Source organism: Halichoerus grypus, chromosome 2, assembly GCF_964656455.1.
Source record: "Halichoerus grypus chromosome 2, mHalGry1.hap1.1, whole genome shotgun sequence".
Taxonomy (NCBI): Eukaryota; Metazoa; Chordata; class Mammalia; order Carnivora; family Phocidae; genus Halichoerus; species Halichoerus grypus.
In genome coordinates this window covers 165,992,891-166,013,532 of record NC_135713.1, presented here as the reverse complement: position 1 = coordinate 166,013,532, position 20,642 = coordinate 165,992,891, and the positions used below count along the sequence as shown (strand labels likewise).

General features: G+C 52.5%; 1 protein-coding gene across 2 annotated transcripts in view; it reads right to left on the bottom strand.

Annotated features, from left to right (window-relative positions):
* SLC6A4 (solute carrier family 6 member 4) overlaps positions 1-14,711 on the bottom strand; it is a 35,389-nt gene extending 20,678 nt beyond the window's left edge. The window contains exons 1-4 of one of the 2 annotated variants that reach the window (XM_036111870.2): positions 14,546-14,711; positions 5,286-5,441; positions 2,451-2,905; positions 156-290 (exon numbers count right to left, since the gene is read on the bottom strand). In XM_036111870.2, the coding sequence (XP_035967763.1) occupies positions 156-290; positions 2,451-2,793 (478 nt within the window). In that variant the 5' untranslated portion in view covers positions 2,794-2,905; positions 5,286-5,441; positions 14,546-14,711. The remainder of the gene's footprint in view (positions 1-155; positions 291-2,450; positions 2,906-5,285; positions 5,442-14,545) is intronic. The other variant, XM_036111867.2, reaches the window with a different exon arrangement.
* Between the last annotated feature and the right edge of the window lie 5,931 nt (positions 14,712-20,642).

Sequence of the window (20,642 nt, the reverse complement as noted above, 5' to 3'; positions counted from 1 at the left end):
AGCAGTGAAAAACTTAATTACCGAGGTCATCGCCCAGAGATACCTTAAGGCCCAGCTGATTCCAGAAGAAGGTCCCCAGCTCCCATACATGGACAGGAATCACCTCTCCCCTGCAAGACCCATCACCCACCCCCCCACTCAAGCCTTTCAGTTACCTTTGAAAATCGGGCAGATTTTCCTCCATATAGAAATGCATCCATTTCGGTGGTACTGGCCCAGCGCAAGCTCCATGTAGAACAGTGGGATCCCCCCAAAAATGGCCATGATCGTGTAGGGCAGGAGGAATGCCCCTGAGGCAGACGAAAGACAATTTCACCCCCTGCCCACATCTGCCCCAGGACAGCCCAACTGATCTGGACACCCGGGGTAGCGCCGAGATTCGAGGGGCCGTCTGATGCTCGAGTCTCATGAAGCCACCCTGTGCTAAGCGACCTCACACTATGCTCCCCTGGGCTTAGCACTTTCCCAGAGCTCCACGGTCAAATGGGGGTTTGAGAGAGTAAATGAAGGCGGCAGAGAGTACGTGGAAAGGAAGCTGGGTTCAGGATCAACAGACCAGACCCTGGAATCGGTTGCACTTCTAACCACCCGGAGGACCCTGGGAGACACCGCCCCTCCCTGAACCTGTTTCCTCCCCTATGAAATGACAGAGTGGCAGAGGGCTGAGCTTCCCAAAGCCAGCCACACGAGGGAATCACCAGTGAGCTTAAGAACACACATCCGACGGGGAAGTTCCAGGTGTGGGTTTAAGACAAAAATGTGTAAGCTGCCCAGGTGATTCTGACGCAAGCAGAGTTTGAGACCCTGGGGACAGATCACCTGTGACAACCTGCACAATGACTGCAGTAATCTGCAGGTCCCTGCATTCCAATCTTTGTTCATCCCTATTATCCCTGGCTCCAGACTCTTGTTTCTGAAATGTGGCTCTATTTCCATAATTCCACTAAGCCAGAACGCTCCCTTCTGGGCCCCCTTTGCAGATGTGGCTGAGAAGGGTAGTTTGTCACAGAACGAGGAAGCGCGGGGCTGCGGCATCCCCAGAGATGCTGGTGTCCCCTGGCTCTCGTGGCTGAGGCACAGTTTGGAAACACCGAGGTGGGGATTGCTCACCTGCCACCTGAGTCTCAGCCCAAAGGGTGGGTCAGCTGTGATTTTCCCCGCTAACTCTCCCTCCCATAAAGTGCTTTGAACCTAGAAACCGGAAGTTAGGGCAACTCAGAAAGGTCCCACCTCACTTACAATCGCTCTGGGTACATCTAGCTTGGGAATAAGAACCACGTTGTGTTCTCATGGTGGCATTTGTAACGGGTTTGCTTGGCTGGCTTAATGGTAGGGAATGAGTGTAGGACAAACGTCACCAGCGCCCCAGCCCCTTATAGAAAGCTCAGGCTAACGATGAGCCCTCCCAAGCTGGAGATAACTTCCGCTCCTCCCAGGCAGAGAGGACTGGGCTTCCCAGCCCCCCCACCCCGGAACTGCCTTCGTAGGCATGTGGACCAAGGTCCTTAAAAACTCCAGGCCACTCTGTGTCAGGCCATGGAGGAAATGAGGACACTAATGAATTCTCCCCAAACGTCATTTTAGCTGCCCTCCCAAGTCAGCTGCCAGAGCTTCTGTCAAAAAAAATATTGACTGATTTGACTTCCATTTCTTGTCCTTTTAGCATTTTGATAGCAAGTCCAGTGTCAACACAGAGGCCCCGTACCTACTCACTCCTTTCCACTTCCCCTCTCTGTGGCTCCCATAGCCATGCCGGCAGTCAGATACTCTTTTTGATAATCTACAGTTAACTGCTCTGAAGGTGTTGGGGGGTAAAAGGAGGAACCTGAAATAGTCTCTAGCCTCAAAAACCCAGCACTCTTGTAGGAGATAGAAGGCAGATCCAGTGTATGGTTTGGGGTTATTAAGGCCATGCTGTGGCTGGGTTCAACTCTGGATCATGCTCAGATTCCAGCTCAAGACTCTGGACCTGAGCAGACGCCCTTCTCTGACCACACATGGGTCCAAAGGCCCCGGAGGGCCTGGGACCCTGGAGCCCCTTCCCAATTTTTCCTTACACAGATCTAACCTCTCTGGCCTCTGCCGAGCAGAACCTGCACAGGGCTGATGGTCATTTTCACATCTCGCTCTGAGGGTGGAGCTTGGGTAATTCAGGGGTTGAGAAGGGGGCTCTCCCACACATGAAGCACAAGGATGCTGAACATCTGGCGAGGTCAGGTTTGGGAGAGCTTTTATCCAACTTGATAACCCAGGGAGCCTCAGACATGCTGACTGAACATTTGGCTTACTGGGGCTCTGTCTTTTGGACCAGCTTGAAAGTCTAAGCAATCATGTTCCCAGACTCATCAGTTAGACAGGACAGAAAAGACATGATCTCCGCTCTGGCCTCCCAAAAGGATCTACAGACCGCCCCTGGGTCAGAGCCTCTGCTTGTGGCCCATGATACTGACCCCCTCCATTCTGGTAACAGATGTAGGGAAAGCGCCAGACGTTGCCCAGGTCCACGGCATAGCCAATGACCGAGAGGAGGAAATCCATCTTCTTGCCCCAGGTCTCCCGTTCCCCTTGATGAGCCTCAGCCACTAGGGCGGTGGTGGTGGCCGGAATGGAGTGCTGAGAGTCCTCTCCGGCACCAGGGCTCGGCACCGCTGAGTACCCGTTGGAGACGTGGCCAGACTCCACCTTATCCTCAGGGACAGGGACACCCTTCTGCAGAACTCCGTTTTCCTGACAATCTTCTTTATCCTTACACGCTGATAGCTCCTTCTGGGAATTTAAGGGCGTGGTCTCCATCCTGCTGGCTAGGAGATGACAGTGACACCCATCTGCTGAGGACCCGAGCCGAATTCTCAGTGCTCAGATCTGGGGATCTCCTCGGGGCTTTATATCAATGGGGTTGAGAACTCTGTTGGGAAGGCACACGGCGAAGGGAGAACAGAATTACGCATCCTACTTGTCTTTGGTATTAACAAACATCGTAAACGACATTAATGAATGGGATTACAAATGCATCTGTCAAGTGTGAAACATCCTGTTTGCTATATGGCAGTCAATAAAATCAACTCCAGTTTTCAACCTAGACGAGGTATCAAATCACAATCAAGTCATTTGAAAAGGTAAAAAAAAACAAAAAACAAGAAACCCAAAACAACAAAACAAATAAGAACAGACAGCAAATCACCCAGGTCTTGCATCGGCTCTGTTTAAGAACAAAAGACTGACTTCAGTTTGAGGGACTAGAATTGCATCCTGGAGTTTACCAGTCACTCAGAAGAAGGTAAGAAGATGACTTGCTTCACCAAAGCTGTGCAGAGCACTTACCTTGTCCTGGATGCTAGGCTGGGAAAAGAAACACAAAGAAAGGAGCAATTGCTGCCTGCAAATAAATTAGGACAGTCCTAAACCGTTTAAGCGGAGCATGCCGTGTATTTTACGTAAATTGCAAGTATGACTTTAAAAGGACAAGAACAAAGGCACCCCTAGATCCTTAGCTGTGGACTTTTCCCCTCTTCCTGTGGTCCAGCCCTTAGAGGGTCTAGCTGCTCCTGACTGTGTCCAGTGCATTCCCCAGATGCATTCGCCTCGTGCCTCTGCGAGTCTGCCCGGGCTTTGAATGGCCCTGCTGCTCAGCGTGTATTCTGCCTACCTCTCCCAGCCACTCCTGAGGAGGATCCCGTTAGCTGCCAGCAGTGGGCAGGCGGGGCGAGCTGGAAGAGCGAGAAGAGCGTGCGGGTTACAGATGCCAGTATGGCTGGTGTCTCTGTCCCCGAGCAGCCTGGTGGGGAGGCCTGGCCGGGGCCTCGGCACCTCCATAGCCCTGCTGGGGCCGAGCGAGGTGCGGGGAAGTCAGCGCCGCAATCTGGACCGAGGCCTCACACGTCAAACGTGGGGCAGAAATCCGAGCCCTCTTGGACTGTAAACCTATGGCATGTTATAAAGTAGCAAGGAGCCAAGACCGGAAGGAATACTTCATTTTATCGGGGCCTGAACTTTTCAAGCTCTTGAAATAGGCTGGGAGTTGAAACAGGTCTCTGCTTAGCTCAGGTCACATTCCACCTTTCGAGATGTCTAGGGATGACTGTTAGCACTAGTCACAGCTGCAAAGATCTGATATCACCCCTTCAAATCCAACAGCTGGAGGATGGCTAGGAATGGAAGCTAATAAAAAACGGCAGTGTCTGTCTCCTACCTCTTTGGGGCTTTCAGTGACTAGAACTTAACTATCCACAGGTGGAAATGTGAAGATAAAAATGTAGCGAAAAATTAGAACACAAAGTAGTAGATTCACACCGATGACTGTGTACAAAAATATTGGCAAGGATGAGCAATGAATACGAGGGGATGCAAGTAATTAGAGCTTTGTGTTCATTGGGTTCTTTTTTTCTGTAAAGTAGAAAATAAAAATTTTAAAGGGATTGATTGTTGCTGAAAATATTCCAGCAACAAGAGAGATACCAGCTCTATGGATCTAGGGTGTGTATGTGTATAAGCAAGGAGATGGGGTGGGTGTCCTGGGTTCTACCCTATCCAGCTGCTTGGCCCCCACCTCCTGACCCTACCCCGGGCTCAAGGATGCAAACACCACTCATAGAAGAACATGAATTTCTGGGGCGCCCGGGTGGCTCAGTCATTAAGTGTCTGCCTTTGGCTCAGGTCATGATCCCAGGGTTCTGGGATCGAGCCCCGCATCGGGCTCCCTGCTCAGTGGGAAGCCTGCTTCTCCCTCTCCCACTCCCCCTGCTTGTGTTCCTGCTCTCGCTATCTCTCTCTGTCAAATAAAAATAAATAAATAAATAAATAAATAAATAAATAAATAAATAAAAAGAAGAACATGAATTTCTGATAAAGCGTGATCTAGATAAAACCCCATTGTGCTCATCTTTATGCTGCTCTCCAGCCTCCCTGGCCCCCTCCGTGGACTCTTCAAATTAACCACACATTCTCTCATCCACCATAAGTAACCATGTGCCAGGCTGAGGGATTTTTTTTTAAAGTTCATTATTTTTTTGAGAGATGATGATGAGGTGTCAGTGTATTTAAATACACAGCTAAATTAAACCTGCACTTTGTGGTCTCTGGTTGTGTTGTTTGAAGAAGGCCTCTGCACTTCTCTTCGGCCTCTATCAACAGCATGTTCTCCACATTGAACACTGAAGAACTTGAAGGCCAGATGACAGAAATAAAGAGCTTTACCATGTGCAGCCCGATGGCACCAATGGGCTGAGCCAGCCTGTGACCAAGGCTCCCCCTCCCCCACCTTTCTTTCTCCACCTTCAAAATTTTACCCAGTTTTCTGTAGGAACTTCTTCTTATCTGGAATACTGCATTGTTGCTCTCATTTAAACTGCAGCTCAGGGGCGCCCGGCCGGATCTGTGGGTGGAGCGTGCAACTCTTGATCTCGGGGTCGTGAGTTCGAGTCCCAAGTGGGGTGTAGAGAAGACTTAAAAAACAAAACAAAAAACTGCAGCTCAAAGAGCAGCTGTACCATCCAATCTTTCTGTGGCACGTCCCCCATGGTCTATGGGAGGGACACGTCACCCATCTCCGAAGAATATCATGGTGGGGGGAGCAAACACTTAGCCATACTTGTGACTCTGTCACCTTCCTCATGCCTGGGTCAAGTGATTTGTTCTAGGTTTCCTGTACTTTCTCCCTTGGGGCATCCTGCAGGGAAGATGGAAAATGTGTGTGTGTTGGTGAACTTTTTTGGGCAATATATGTTCTTCAGTATCTTCAGGGGTTCGTCCCCTAAGGCAACTGATCTCGATTTCTTGGCACCTGTCCTGAGCAGCTCCTAGAAGAATAATGCACGCTTCTCTATTTTTGTTCTGAGTATTACAAAGACCTTGTTTCCTGAAATATCTCCCAGCACTTTTTTTTTTTTTAATTGCATCAACAGGCTGAAATGGTCCAAGTCCTAAGAAAGCCTGCCAAGGGGGATCCTCCATGGACTCATGACTTCAGGTTGGTCTCTCTCCAGCCAGCTCTGCTCTCTAGCACTCCTGATACCCGAACCTGGGGTACAAACCTAAGTTACAGCCACCCAAAGCCACCAAATGGGCAGGAGACGCACATCTCCTTTCTTTCTGCCTCTCCCAATTGGAAGAAAGCTCCTCCCGGTGACTCAACCAGTTGGCCAGGAGACCACGGCCTGGCCCGGACCCCCTCCTGCCGGCAGGATGCTGCCCGTGGCTCCCATTCTCCTACTTTTCCGATTCTACGGAGCACGGGCCACCTTTTTCTACTGAGACCCGCAGATCACAGTTGAGAGCAGGCTGCCCCTGGGAATAAAGAAGTAAGAGTTAAGAAAATTGGCTTCTAAGAATGTTCTCTTAAAAGCTTTCTTTTTTAAAAGATATTTTTATCCTGCTGGGTAGAGATTGCAAACGAGGTCAATATTACAGCTGTGACCTCCTCCAGGCAGCCTTTGAGTTTCTCTGTGGCCAGAGAAAGCCCCACAAGCCTTCCTTTGCACCTTGAACATTGGCTCTTGCGCCCAGCTGAGCAGGTGACAGGCTGCGGGTGGCACCACGTCACCTTGCTGCTCGGTGGGATGACAACGTGACACATGGGACCCTAATCCCACCTCTCCGCACACGGGCAGCACAGGGGAGTCCCTGGTGGGCTGACAGCCCGCGCTTTCGGTTCACACTCCTGCTTCCTCTTAACCCCAGGGGGTGGAGGGTGACTTAGCCACCCCGCCCCACCCCCCAACCCCAGGAGAAAGGATTCTTTCTCTTTAAACTTCTGATCAAACCTCCATTCCTCTTCCCACAAACTCTGTCTCTGTAGCCAGGGGAACCGGTTTCGGAACAAGCATGTAATTACGGTTAGTCATGAAACTACCTAGACCTTTGGAAATGTCCGTGACCCGACTTGTCTGTTGCACGTCCGTCAGCACGCTCTAAGCAGAAACACTAGAGAAAGTCTGTACTTTGACTTCGCTTGTCGAGATCAAAGTGAGTTCGTTTCTCAGGACACTTGGTTTCATTTTCAAAAACCAAACCAAACCCAGCACGAATGATGCGTGTACCACAGAGAACAGATTAATTATAGGTCAGATAGCCAAGTGGCAGTTTGCCTTCTCTCTTCAGAGAGGGAGTCTGAAGTTCCCAACGCACCTCCCCGAGGGCGAGAGCAATTACAAAGTTCTGGTGCCCATTGCCAGGGAGCCCTGAGCCTGGCAACACTAATTCTGCCAAGACATACTGTATGCCTACTACGTGCCAGGCTCCTGGCGGCAAGGCAGGCGCAGTTTGGCCCGTCTGAAGTTCATGGTACAAGGCCAGGCTCAGTACTTAGGCTTAAGGAGGGAGAGGCCGGTGGTGCTCCAAATCCCTGTCGCGCATCCTATTGTCACCGGAGCCCTCTGCTGACCTGAGCAGCGTGTTTAGATGGCTCACATTTCTAGCCCCAAGGTGCCTTCAGAGTCTACAAGTCTTCCTTTTGTTCCTATTGCGCGGTTTCTGTCACAGGAGCCCGGCTGTGAGTGGGTTCTGACTCACAGTCGCCCGCAGCGTAAGACGGTGGTTTGTATTTGGATCCAAAGGGACTCCTGGCTCCCCTTTCAAACAAAACAGACTTCACCGTGTGAATGGGGAGGGCAGGGAAAATCCGCCTGTTTTTGGACAAAAGAGGTAGAAATGAACATCGCTTTCCCACCCAAAGAATTCTGTGTGTGAGACAGTTCAATTTTTTGGAGAGGGATTAAATAGTCTATAATCCTTAGGGTCATCTGGGCCAGTTATCCTGAGAAAGGACAAGGGTCTCTGTCCAGAACTTTCCCTGCCTGGGAGAGGGGAGCTTCGAACTTCTCTGCACACAGCGTGTAGGATAGAGAGGATGAGCCGTTTGTGGTGTGGTTCACATCGCTCCAGAGGCTGGACAAATGGACAATGGATTATTTATCTTGACTCTCAGTGTCTAGCACGTGGAGAGCATCAGTAAATGACAGGGCGTTGATGGCCACTGGGCCACCACACGTGTGCAGCCCATCCTGCCCTCCGGCTTCACACCCCACCAGGGGGACCGGGGCCCAGACGCGAGTGACTCCCCCACTTCCACAAGCCCTCCCTGACTGTGCTTGTTCCTCCCAATCAGCTCCTCTCCTTGGGGTCACTGGCAAATTGTAAACAGCAGATTCCTGGGCTGCTGTCCCAGAGATTATAATTCAAGGGATCCATGTGGGTGCTGCATGCTTAACAGGCACCCCAGTCATCAGGGGCAGGTGGGCCACCCAGCGCGCCCAAGTGTATCCCTACCCCACGCCGCGCTGCTGCCCCTAATTATCCCGCATCCTTCGAGGCCTGGCTTAAGTTTCCATCCACCCCCTCCATGAAGCTTCACTCATCACCCCAGCCCAAATGATCTCTCCCCACTCTGTACGATTACTAATATGTCATTCATCCCTGATTATTGTGTACCATTAGTTATCCTTTTAGGTCTATTTGCTTTGGATGTCCTGGCAGCAGGGGCCATTCCTCATACATCTCTGGGCTCAAATACTTGCACAGCTGCCAACACAGAGGTTGTATTTCAGGTTCCCTGGGTGCAGGGCCCAGGGAGCCCCAGCCGCCGTGCTGGTGGTTTTGAGCCTCAGGTAAGGCGCTACCCTTTCATTCCCCGGGTCCCTTTCTCAGGTGCCCCTCCCCACCCTTCACCCATCGGGAAGATGTGCTGTGCATCTTGAGGGCGGCGAGGGAGGACTGTCACAACAATCATTTTCATGGACTCTGGACTAGAAAACACGGACATGTCTGGGATTAAAGAAGAGTCCGGGTTGTGCTTTTAGACTTTGAAACAAGTACCAGCAGGCACACCCACCAATGGTCTGTGTTCCAAACATTCAGTTGTGAGTTGCTTGTTTGGAACGTGGAATGTATTTTCTACCTACAGAAATCAACCTTGTCAATGCAGATAGCCTCCTAAACTAGCTACAGAATCCAGTTTGCCCGGAAAATACGGAAACATCTAAAACATAAGCTGTGGGACACAGCATTGTGAAGCACAACAAAAGGGGACAATGAAGCTGATTGGAACGTATCTGTGATCCGTCATCTCCCTATCCTAACATTCCTTCTGGTTCTTGAGAAAAACTACATTTCAGGAGAGGACAGGAAGTGGGGAGACTCTTGTGCAGATTCTGTGGAGGAGTCTTTCAGGCACCTTTCTAAGAGCTGTAGAAGGTGAGGACACACGTTTGTTATTACACTGAACCCCACAACTCACAACTTTTTGCTGAAAACGAAACTGCTGCCGCTGTGTTTCAACGTGGACGAGGCCAGGAAAGGACTTGGGAAACTCAAACCGCCAATGCGTTAGATCAGGTGGGGTGAGGAGGGCCGCTTCCACCTTCGGAACACTCCTTTACTGTGGTCGTAATGCAATTTATGCCATAAATAGAAATCGAGATTAAAAAACGTGGCAGCATATCCAAACACAGATTTTTCTCTTCCTTAATACGAAGTATATCACTAAAACTACTTTTGCGTAAAACAGACATGATTAAACCCACAAAGGGAGCCAAGGGAGGGAGAGGGGGGAGAGAGAGAACATGGTGGGGGGGGTGCGGTTAGGAAGTGAGGGTGGAGCAGAGAGAGAGAGGGTGGGGAGAAAGGGGGTCTGAAGTCGAATTAAGTACAATGGGAGTGGTGGAGGCAAGAGGAAAGGGGGAGCTGGGCCCATTTCTCGGGGTGGGGCAGGGAGTGGGGAGGACACAGTGGAGCCAAGGGCTGAGGTCAAGCAGCAGAGTGGAGGGGGCCACAGAGGCCACAAGATGTTTGTGATTTAGGGAATGTTGCCTGAAGGGACCTATACTCTTAGGTCAAGAAGTTCTGAAATGTGCTTTACAACGTGTCATGCACGCAGTTTGGGAACATTCATGAAAATCAGTTCATTGTTACGCAATATTGATCTAGGCCTCAGATGCACAGAGGTGAGGGCAAGAGGTGGTTTTCGAGCCCTGGGAGTCTGTGGTCTCAAGAAGTAACCCTCTCTGCTACAGAGGACACCACTGAGATAGTGGGGGAATTTCAATAAGGACTGTAATATTTGTATATTTGATAACAGTTTATCAAACTGCTTCCCAAATGTGATAATAATGGGGCTCTGCTTATGTAGGCAGATGTCCTTGTTCTTAGGAGACAAGAGGTGAAGTATTTAGATGCCTGCAAACTCTGAGGTTCAACAAAAAAATTATATAATATATAGATTGTCTCATTGTTACATGAATTTTGTCACACATATGATATAGAATGTATCAAACTATATATATTACACAGGCGAAAATTAGAGCGAGTCACACACGAACATGACAAAATGTTAATGACTGGCGGCTCTGAGGGAAGAAGGTTCGCTGGACCATTTCTCTGACTTTTCAGTTGAAATGTTTTAAAAGAAAAAACTGGGGTGGGGGGAGGAAAATCATTCTAGACTTAGGAGCGCTGGGAAACCTCAAGTCAGTCAGATGTCCCTGCGGGGGCCTGGGGCGCGCCCAGAATAGCATTATCTCCCCTCTCCTCCCTCTCTCTCTGGGCAGGGCCTCCCTCCCCTTTCCTCCGGCCCCGCTCCTTTCCTCTGAAACAGGGAACAGAGCCAGCTAGCTTGATTAGTGCTTAAAAACCACACACCAGGGGAGAGGGAAGACCAGAGGTGCGGGAGAGTAGCAGCGGCAGGCCCGGCTGAGCCCTCACAGCCGAGGGCGGGCTGGAGTAAACCCCCGGGGACCTGGAGCCCTTCCAGCTCTGCCCCTCCCTAAATTCGAGGGAGTCCCTTAGTGAGAGGGGAAAGCTCTGTTTATTTTATCTTCATTCAGCAGCTCAGTAGTAATGGAAAGAAAATGTTCTTTTTCTTTGAATGTGCCCAGAAAAATCACACAAAAACACAAGAAGGCCAAGGCCCCCCGCTGACTCGCTGCCTCTAATCCGCCCGCCTCCCAGCTGCCAGCTCTGGATTCTCCTGGAGCACGCAACTGGCTCTCCCAGATCTGCCACTCGGCCTTGTCACCCCCTCCCCCCAGCCCCACCCCCCACTTCTTCCCTCCCTCCCTCAAATAATGGCAGAAAGAGCTGGACCTCAGGGTCCCAGGAGTCCTTCCCCATACCATCTCTCCCGCTTGTCAGTGTCTGGAGACCCTGGCCACCGGGCTGGCCCAGCCACATGACCTCCACGTCTCCACACCGCTTGTGTTCATCTCTCGCCCTGCAGTCCAGGGGGGGTCCTGGGATTCCTGACAGGATATCCAGTCCCCTATGGCTTAGGGGCACCCGGCTGACTCAGTCAGTGGAGCGTGCAACTCTTGACCTCAGGGTTGAGAGTTCGAGCCCACATTGGGTATAGGGATTACTTAAAAATGAAATCTTAAAAATAAAATAAAATAAAATTAATTAAAAGTAAAAAGCCTAGGGGTGCCTGGGTGGCTCAGTTGGTTAAGTGTCTGCCTTTGGCTCAGGTCATGATCCCAGGGTCCTGGGATCGAGCCCTGCATCAGGCTCCCTGCTCTTCAGGGAGCCTGCTTCTCCCTCTGCCCCTCCCCTGCTCATGATCTCTCTCTCTCTCTCTCTCTCTCTAATAAATAAAATCTTAAAAAAAACCCAAAAAACTTAAAAAGCCTATGGCTTAAATACCCACTAACGAGTACCGTTGGTCCAAGCTTGGGGTGGAAGCAAGGGAGATCTGCGAGCTTCCCGGGGAGCCCAAAGAAAGGAGGAAAGATGACAAATGGCCTCACACTGGCCTCATCTCTACACATTTTGTCACCACATGGACACAGGGCCGGGAGCACACTCCCTTGCTTTAAAAACGTGTTATGGACATCCAGTAAAGGCGCACTGATCTTCCCACTCACGGACAGCCAGCCCCGGTCAGGCTGAGGGAATGCCCCTGCACAGAGCCGTTACTCAGAGACCATTTCTGAAAATGGACCCAAGTCAGTATGATGAGCTGCGCCGAGAAAGATGGGGGCTGTGTCAGCTCTGGTGGGTCTTGCGCCCACCCTAGAAAAGCAGTTCACCCTCTGCTCAGGGAAAATCACTTCTGCCAGTTATCTCCCACAGGCCACTGTCGTCTATTTTTCCACCTGGGTCCCTCCTGGAAAGATGACTGTTCTCTTTCCTTAGCGTGCTAGAAGGTTAAGCCCAGAGACTAATTCCCCACAGGAGCAGGATGAGTAAGTCTCACTTGCCCCAGGAAAGCAGAAGTGGGGCGATTTCTCAGATCTTTAACTCCACACCCAAGACTGTTGCTGTTTACATGGGAGACCACAAACCTCAGAGGACCACAGCCGATTGGCAAGGGCTCGGTGACTGGAAAGAAAATGGGCACGGCCCAAATCGTACTGCCTGGAGGCTGTTTCCACTGAACCCCACGCTGGGCATGCTGCAAAGGGGATGTGGGGGGCGGGGAAACTCGGGCTCCTGTTGCCTGTGGGTGGATGAGGCGCAAGACTTGACTTGTGCAAACCTCTGCCTTCAAGCGACGCCTGGGGGTTCCTCAGGGGACCCTGATTTGATGGCAACATCTGGGCAGAGTCCCGGTGCTCCGGTATTTTGCAGCATCCTTTCAAGTCGTGTTTGTTTAAAGCAGAGAGATTAGGGTCACAGTCACAGAAGAAGTGGAGGAGACTTGGACATCATGTCACGCAGGGCCCCCTCCTGCCCTCAATTACAGCTGAGGACTGTGACAGCCAGAGGAGCGGACCTGGGATGGGAAGAGCTAAGGCGTGAGGTACCTTCTGACAGAAAAAAATGCGTAATTCTCCCTTTGGTCACACAGGCATCTTTCTTCAAAAAAGTCAAATCATGACCATGTCCTGTTGATTCATGAAGCCAAATTGAAATTAAACTTCTTCAGGCGGCCCTGCCTTTGTTCTCTCCAATCAAACCATTTGATGATACGCAGGAGAAGGAACTGCCACTTACTGGCTTAATTTCTGGAATCATCTGTGTTTCTCTTCGGAAGGGGACATTGGGGACGTTCCTGCACGCCTGCCCTCGGAGACTCCAGCCAAGCACCAGCCAAGCACCCCCACCCCACGGCCACATCGCCCACTCGTGAAACTCTTGGACATGCTTCTCCGAGCGTCATCATTATGCTCAGACAACTCTAAAAATCCCCCACAGAGGAATTTCTGAGGTTTTGCTGATTCCATTAAAACTTCAACATTATTCTGTCCCCACCGTCACCTCTCTCCCCACCCCTAGTATATGTTTCTTAAGCAAGAGACCGAAAGAAATGGGTTTGAGTATCTGTGCTGCTCTTAGATTCCTGAAACGTCCCACACGGGTCACCAGAGTGCTGAGGGGCCTCCTAATTAATTGTGAAGCAGTCTCGATCTGCTCTTGTTCAAGTTCAGTGAAAAAAAGAAAAGCTCATGCACAAAATGGTTTGCTTCGTTTGCACCAGCCTCCTCAGAACCTGACTCTCCTCGGTGGCGCTGGAGGCAGCCACCCCCACCCCAGTCTGTGGTAGGAAAGCCACCTTCCTGGCATCAGGGACTCCACACAAACGCAGGGAATGGGACAGAGTCAAAGCTGTGTGTTTCCCTCCACAGCTCAAGACCCAAATGCTAATGCCGCCCATAGTGGGCCTGCATTAAACATAAATCCCAATGTTGCTTCCTTAGACATTTTTCCTATGTAACTGAAGGCAAAACACATTAAATATTTGATCTAGTCTTACCATGATGAGAGCTAGCAAGCTCATAAATAATCCATTGACCTGGTTCATTTTTCTGGACAAAGTTGATCATAAACACACCCGCGCGCGTTTGTAATGTCCTCTTAGAAATTCTACCCCTCTCAAAGTCTTCAGAACCCCAACTGAACAAGAAATTCTTTATGCAAAAGACCCAGTGCAAAAGGAAACGTGCTCCTTTGGGTTCTTCAGCTCCAGAGAGTGTTTTCAAAAGACATATTTAAATGCACACATTTTCTTTAGCAATCGACGGTTACGCACTTGAACGTGCCCAACAGCTCGCTGCAGTGTGAGTTTCCCATCCGTTCGGAACGGCCCGGCCGACGGCGGAGCGTGCACCGGCTCTGCCAGTGAGAACAACCCCGGCGCCCGGAGACTCGTCCCACGTAACAGTCCACTCAGAGATTTCTCCAGATACTCGGGCTGTCAGCCGGAACCCTCCCTGCAGAAGTGCCTCTGCACGAAGCCACCTGCACGCCGTGGGTAAGTGAGGACCCAGCCCAAGCCGCGAGCTGAAACTAAAGCAACTTTCCCCGACGCGCAGATCAGCGCTTAGCCTGAGCCCGTCTTCACAGGGTGTTGCTCCGGTCCCCAGGCCATCGGAACAGCCCCCGCGTGCGGTAGACAAAGGAGCCCTCCAGTGCCCCCCCCCCAGGCCCCTCGGCGCTCGCCCCGTCCCCGGGCGCGCCGGCCGTCCTCACCCGTCCTCCCGGCGAGGGCGGCGGCGGGGCGCGGAGCCCAGCGCGCCCAGCGCGGAGCCCGCACACACGGCCGCGCCCGCGCCCGGGGAGGCCCCGCGGGATGGGGTGTGCGGGCAGGAGCGCGGATCCGCCGCGAGGCAGGCCGACCCACCTGCCGGAGTCCGTGGGGAGGCTGGTCCGGGGCTCTCCGAGGCGGGGCGGCCCTCGCGCCCTCGAGGCAGCGGGGGCGCGGCTGCCTGTGCGGGAGCGGGCGCCCGAGCGGCCGTATTTGTACTCTCGTGCCCTCACATGGTCTGATCTCTAGATATCCGCCGCCAAAGAGCTCTTCAAGAATTTTTGCGTCACTTTGAGCCGCAGAAACTTTACGTCTCCGCGTGGCCGCGGCTCCGCGGTCCCCCCCGCGGTGGGGTGGGGGGTGGCGTGCGCCGTGCAGGGAGGGGGGCCGGGGGCGGGGCCCCAGGGGACGTGAGGGGGACCCTCCCTCCCACGGAGGGACAGTGCTCTAGGCAGCGAGAGAGCCCGGGGCGGCGGGGGCGCCGACCGAAGGCCGAGCAGAGCCAGGAATCCCAACTTTCTCGCTCTCACCTCGCGGGGGACGGGGCCGCTCCACAACCGACAGGGATATTTCCGCCCCCACCAATTGCTCCCCAAGTCGTGTTTAGGGTTCTGCTCAGAATCACTCCTTCAGAGCGATCTTTCTGGACCACTGACACCTGCCCATCACCCCCACCCGGAATCCTGCTCTATTTCTCTTCCTAGGACTTAGCACCTGGCATTCCTGGAGTTTATCTCCACCGTGGGATGTGCGCTTGGCCAGAAGGGACCTAGTCTAATTTCTGGCCTCCAGCAGTGCCCGACCTAGTGGCTCACAGTAGATACTTGCAGACAGAATGAATGAATGAATGAATGAATGAATGAATGAATGAATGAAGAATTCTTTCTCGTTTTGTTAACTAGCCACACTTCAAAGCCCTATCAGAACAGAGTGTCCGGCTGGTGATCTGCCGGAGCAGATACGCCTGTGGTGTTCCTAGAGTCGAGAAGTTACTACAGTATTTTAATTATCTGAAGAGGTTCAACAGGAGCTTATTGTTTTGAACCATGTGAAAATATTGCTGTGATAATTTTTTTAAAAACTTAAGTTTAAGTGTGAATTTCATGTTATTTGTTGTATTCTCTTCTCAGTAGATTTTTTTTTTTTTTTTTTTTTTTACATTTGATAAGAACAGATGGAGTCCTTGCTTTGGGATGTCCCTGAGGCAGAGGGGAGAGGGCGAGGACCTCCAAAAGGAGGCCAGGGATGGAGCAAAGTAGAAGGAAGAAAGGAATTACAAGCTTGCAGCTGCTGTGTACTTGGAGGAACTGAACCCACAAAGCTGAGCACGAACTCGCTGGGTTGAGCAGGTGTCTGCGGGGCACCCGGGGGCTCCCAGCCTGGGAGGAATCAGTGTGAGGCTTTGGTGCCACCTAGACGTCAGGCTAGCGATTGCACGGGAGTGGTGAGCTGGCTGGCAGTTAGGGCTGCAAAGCCAAGCTGGGGATTCCTGGGCGAACTTGGGAATTTCATCTCCGGGCCAAATCCCCAGGCGGCAGGGGCCCACGTGGGCGCTTCCCCCTTTGAGATAAACAAGTTGCTGCGCCCCAGGCTTCTACTTGGCTTTCTTAAACTCATATGTATACGCAGTATGAACAAGGGGCTACACAAATGTAGGGTGTGGTTCCAAGGAGGGGGCAGGGCAGAACCAAGGGAGGAGGAGACTGGGAGGGGGGCCACAGGCTGTGGGAGCAGTGGGGGTGACTTTAGCCCTTGGCTAAGGCTCTCCGGAGTCTGTCCTCCACCTTGATTCCAACGTGGCTTTTTAACACCGCTCCACAGTCTCACGAACCTGTTGACCCCACCACTCCTGGCCTTCTTTCTAGATCCTAATACCCATTTCTGCCCAGCCACTCCAGGGTGGGTACTGCCTTCTTTGGTGTGGTGCTGGCCTAGAGAGTGGGGATCCCACGGGCCTCGGTTAAATCTCAGCCCTGACCCTGTACTGTCTATGTGGGTTTGTTCCCACACAGGGTAAGTTCCCTTACCTCAACCTGTCTGGCCTTCGGGGCCCTTGTGTGTAAAACAGGGATCCTATGAATGGTGAGCACCACCCAGCTCGGGGGTGTGAAGAGGCTGACAGGTGCATGGCCCGCCCCCTGTGCACCTCTCCTCCCGAGGGAGACTTCCCGTATCCTCTCTCTTCGGCCTTGGACCACCCAGGCCAGGCTTCTCTCCTCTTGCTCCCTCGCTAAGGGGGCGCTACCAGAAAAAGACATTGGACTTATGCAGATGGATCCCTCGCTCCTTACTGCCTCCCTGGTGGAGTCCACACAAAATTGTCCCAGACGGTCCATCTTCTCTTGGAACATGTGCTTTCTCTTCCTCTTGTCCCCGTGGGTGCCACCCTATAAACACCCCTTAGCCTCAGCCGCCCCTGCTTCACCTCCACGAATCCAGCCCCCCTCTCCTCCCTACAGCCAACCCTTCCCCATCGTGCCTCTCGCCGCCATTGCCACAGCTGCCCAGTCATCTCCAGAGCTGACTCTCTCCCTCGTGAAGATCCCCGGTCTGACTGCCCGTCCTCCGTCCGCATGGCGGGAAGCAGACGGATGTCACCGTCTACTGGTGCCCTGGCCGGTCGTCCATCTCCATCACAGCTCCTTCATGACCTGGGCACCTGCTCCGTGCCAGGCGGAGGAAGACACAGGCTCTGCCCTCCAGGGCCAGGCCGAGGGGCTGTGCTGAACGTGGGCGGCAGCAGGGAGCCCGGAGCCGGAGAGGCCCGAGGAAAGCAGCGTTTCTGGAAGGATCCCGTGGCTGCTCCACCCGGGCCTGAGGTGCAGCAGGGGAGTGGGGGCGCTGGAGGCACACGGGCCTCAGAACGGAAGGTACAGACAGGGAGGAGGCGGAAGGCAGAAACCAGGGGAACTTGTGAGGCTCAGCGACTGGCTGGTGTCGGGAAAGCCATGGGGCTGTGGAAGATGCTCCGAACCTGGCTGACCCTGCGTGACCAGGACCGGGCGAAGAGCCCTGCCAGGCGACCCCGGTTCAGCAATAATTGCTCCCAGTTCCAGCAGCTCTGGCCTCTGCAGAATGAGCAGAGCCCTCTCTCCCTCACCACACCTAAACACTGCCACCCCGAACACCCACGCTCCGGGTGTCTCGAGGCCCAGCAGACCGTCCCCCTGTGGAGCCAGAGCAGGAAGAACCCTCTAAGGCCAAACCTCTCCCTCCAGAAGTCCTGGGGCCATCCGTCTGTCCTGCCTCCGTTCTGTTTAAGGCAATAATGGAAGACGAGGCCCACCCCTGCTTCTGGGCCTTTCCTCAGCATTCCCAGCCCTGGCGGCGTCTGCCTGCGCCATCCCTTCCAAAGGGGATTTGCCAGGGAGGTGACACAGTTTGGGTGACTCTGTTCATGTTCAGCCATGTGCAGAGTCCGGCGCCTCGAAGGCAGGCTCTGCTGCGCTGTGAGGCCTGTGCTCACCCCCTCGGAGGGCTGGGGGGTCATTCTGCCGCCCTTCCCCCTGCGGCAGCCCCTGCTGGATCCAGAAGAGACAACGGAGGGGCATGGGAGGGGCAGCCCCATCCGGAGTGCCGGGAGGGGAACGTGCTAGGCTGCGGCAGGGATGGGGTTGAGCAAGATGCTTTGGCCACCTTTCCTGCCCCTTCTGTCCGGTTCCTGAGGAGCCTCCTGCCTTGGATAAACAACCCCTCTTCCTCCAGGCTTGACAGCTATTGTGATTGCCCCGTGCTCTATCTGTGATATCTTGGAACCGGGGTTTCTGATTTTTCCTTCCTTCCTACAGAATTCCCTCCCCTGACTATAAACACCCAAAGCTGGGGCCACATTCTGGAGGGCAGCTAGTTTTTTACCTCCGACCTTGGCAGAGAAGCGGAAGCCGGAGCAGCACGGAGCCCCAGGAAGGGCCCCCGCGGCCCTGTGTGTGCGCCCCCCGGTACATAGAGCCCGTGCCCCGCTCCTACGTGCGCACCTCCTCTGCTAGGCTCCCAGTTCCCAAGGGAAGGGGCTCCCCACCTCTCCCCACGGCTCAACACACAGCAGGCCCGGCAGACGTGTGCGTGGCCAGGGAACTACTCAGAAATGCTTTTTACTCTTGACAGACTCCGGGTGCCATTAAAACCAGGGCCCTGGGTAAATCCTGGCGCAGCCAACGACAGGGTACCCCCACAGCTGTTGGGAAGAGTGAGGCAGTTTATCTGGGCTCATCTGGGGAGGTTCACAAGATTTATTGTTAAATGAGGGGGAAAAGCAAAGCACAGAACAGGTGTTACTGAGTTTGCTGGGCGGGGAGGCTGATAATGTGTGTTGAAATCTAAGTATAGACAAGTGAGGAAGAAGAAGAACAAGGAGGAGGAGGGGAAAAGAAAGAAGGAAGAAAAAAGCCGAGGAAAGACAGAAGGCAGGAAGACATCCTGAGAGCCCCAAACTTACCACAGAGCAGAACCTGGAGGTGTTCCCAGGGGCGCAGCTCTACTTCACAGGATTCAGATGTGTTTCCTTCCCAAACGGGGCCAAGTTACTCGGCACCATTGTAATTTTGTCTGTTCCCATAGGAAGGGGCCAAATATTTGCGCTCATTTACTAGCGAGATTGCTGTGAACCGAGAGGTGACGTTTAGGGCTTCGCTCGGGATGGGATCAAGAGGGCCAGAATTATTCTTAGAACAGGCCCTCACTCACCCTCTCTTTGGCTTTTCTTCCCTTCTAGGAACTTCACGATAACTTGTGCCTCTGCGTATAGGGAGGTTCCCCCTTTGTCTCTTCTTGGTAAGCTCGTCACCGTCATCCACCACCCTCACTGGGGTCTGTGGTCACTGTGGTTAGAAGTTAGTTTAAGACCAGTCAGCATTTCTTCCCTTCTCCGAGTTCAAGCCCTTTTGCAACATAGGGCACTTACTAGAAGACCTCACTCATATAAAGCCACCTTCTTTCTCCACTGGCTTGTGTAAAGACATCTTACTTTCCCAGCAGAATGATAAACTCCTAGAGAGGACGGTGATGTTTGGACCGCAGAGGGCTCAGCACAATACTGCATGCGTTGGAGAAGCTCTGTGAGAACTGGTCATTAATAAAAGCTACCATTTGGGGTGTGGCTCAGTCCATTAAGCGTCTGCCTTCGGCTCAGGTCATGATCCCAGCGTCCTGGGATCGAGTCCCGCATCGGGCTCCCTGCTCCGCGGGGAGTCTGCTTCTCCCTCTGCCCCTCCTCCACTTGTGTTCTCTCTCTCTCAAATAAATAAATAAAATCTTAAAAAAATAATAAAACCTACCGTTTATGGAGCATCTACCAGACTCATTCTGCACATTGTCTTTAGTCCTTTTGCTATTTTATGGGTAATAGGCAGTATAGACTCTTCGGCTGCATTTTGCTGTAAATGTTTTTAAAAATAAATGACAGCTTTTCTCCTTCTCAAGCTGTGAGTTTTCATATTTAATACACTTAAAAACGATTTTTCAATAAAAGTGGTATGGAGACTGAGGCTGAAAGAGGTTCAGGAACTTGTCCATGGTTACGCAGACCCCAAGTGGCAAAACCAGCCTATCTGGTCCAAACGCCCCACACCTCCCACTGTGCTGGGCTGATTTGAAAGGAGAAAGGTACAGGCAGTGAGAAAAGTGACATAAAACTTTGTGGGTTTTCCCTCTTTTTTTCTACTCCCCTCAAGTAAGTCACCTTCATGAAATCTAGAGCTTTCTGTGAAGCACTGGAATGAAGATCACAGAGACTTTGTTCTCCTGCTACTTGTTCCTGTTGAGCAAGTTGTATAGGAAAGCAGACTTCGGATCTATGTATAAACTTTTAATTGAGTATAGCTGTCAGAATATAGGGCATTTTCAGTCAGCCAGCCAATCAGTATTTACCATGAGCCCGGCCTGAGAACACAACAGTGAGCAAGTCAAAGCCCCTGCCCCTGGGGAGCTGACAGGGAGTATCGACTTTGGGGGAAACAGACAAACATATAAAGAAATAGGATCATTTCAGAAAGTGATGAGTGCTGTGAAGAAAGCAGGCCCCGATCACAGCAGTGAGGGACCGGTGTGGAAGTGGTAGAGGCAGCGGGGCGGGGAGGCTCGCTATGCAGGTAAGTGCTCAGGATGGTCCTGACAGGGCGCCATGACTAGACTCAGGAGAAGCCAGCCATGCAAAGACCTGAGGGAAGGGCTTTAGGAAGAGGAACAGCAAGGAGGT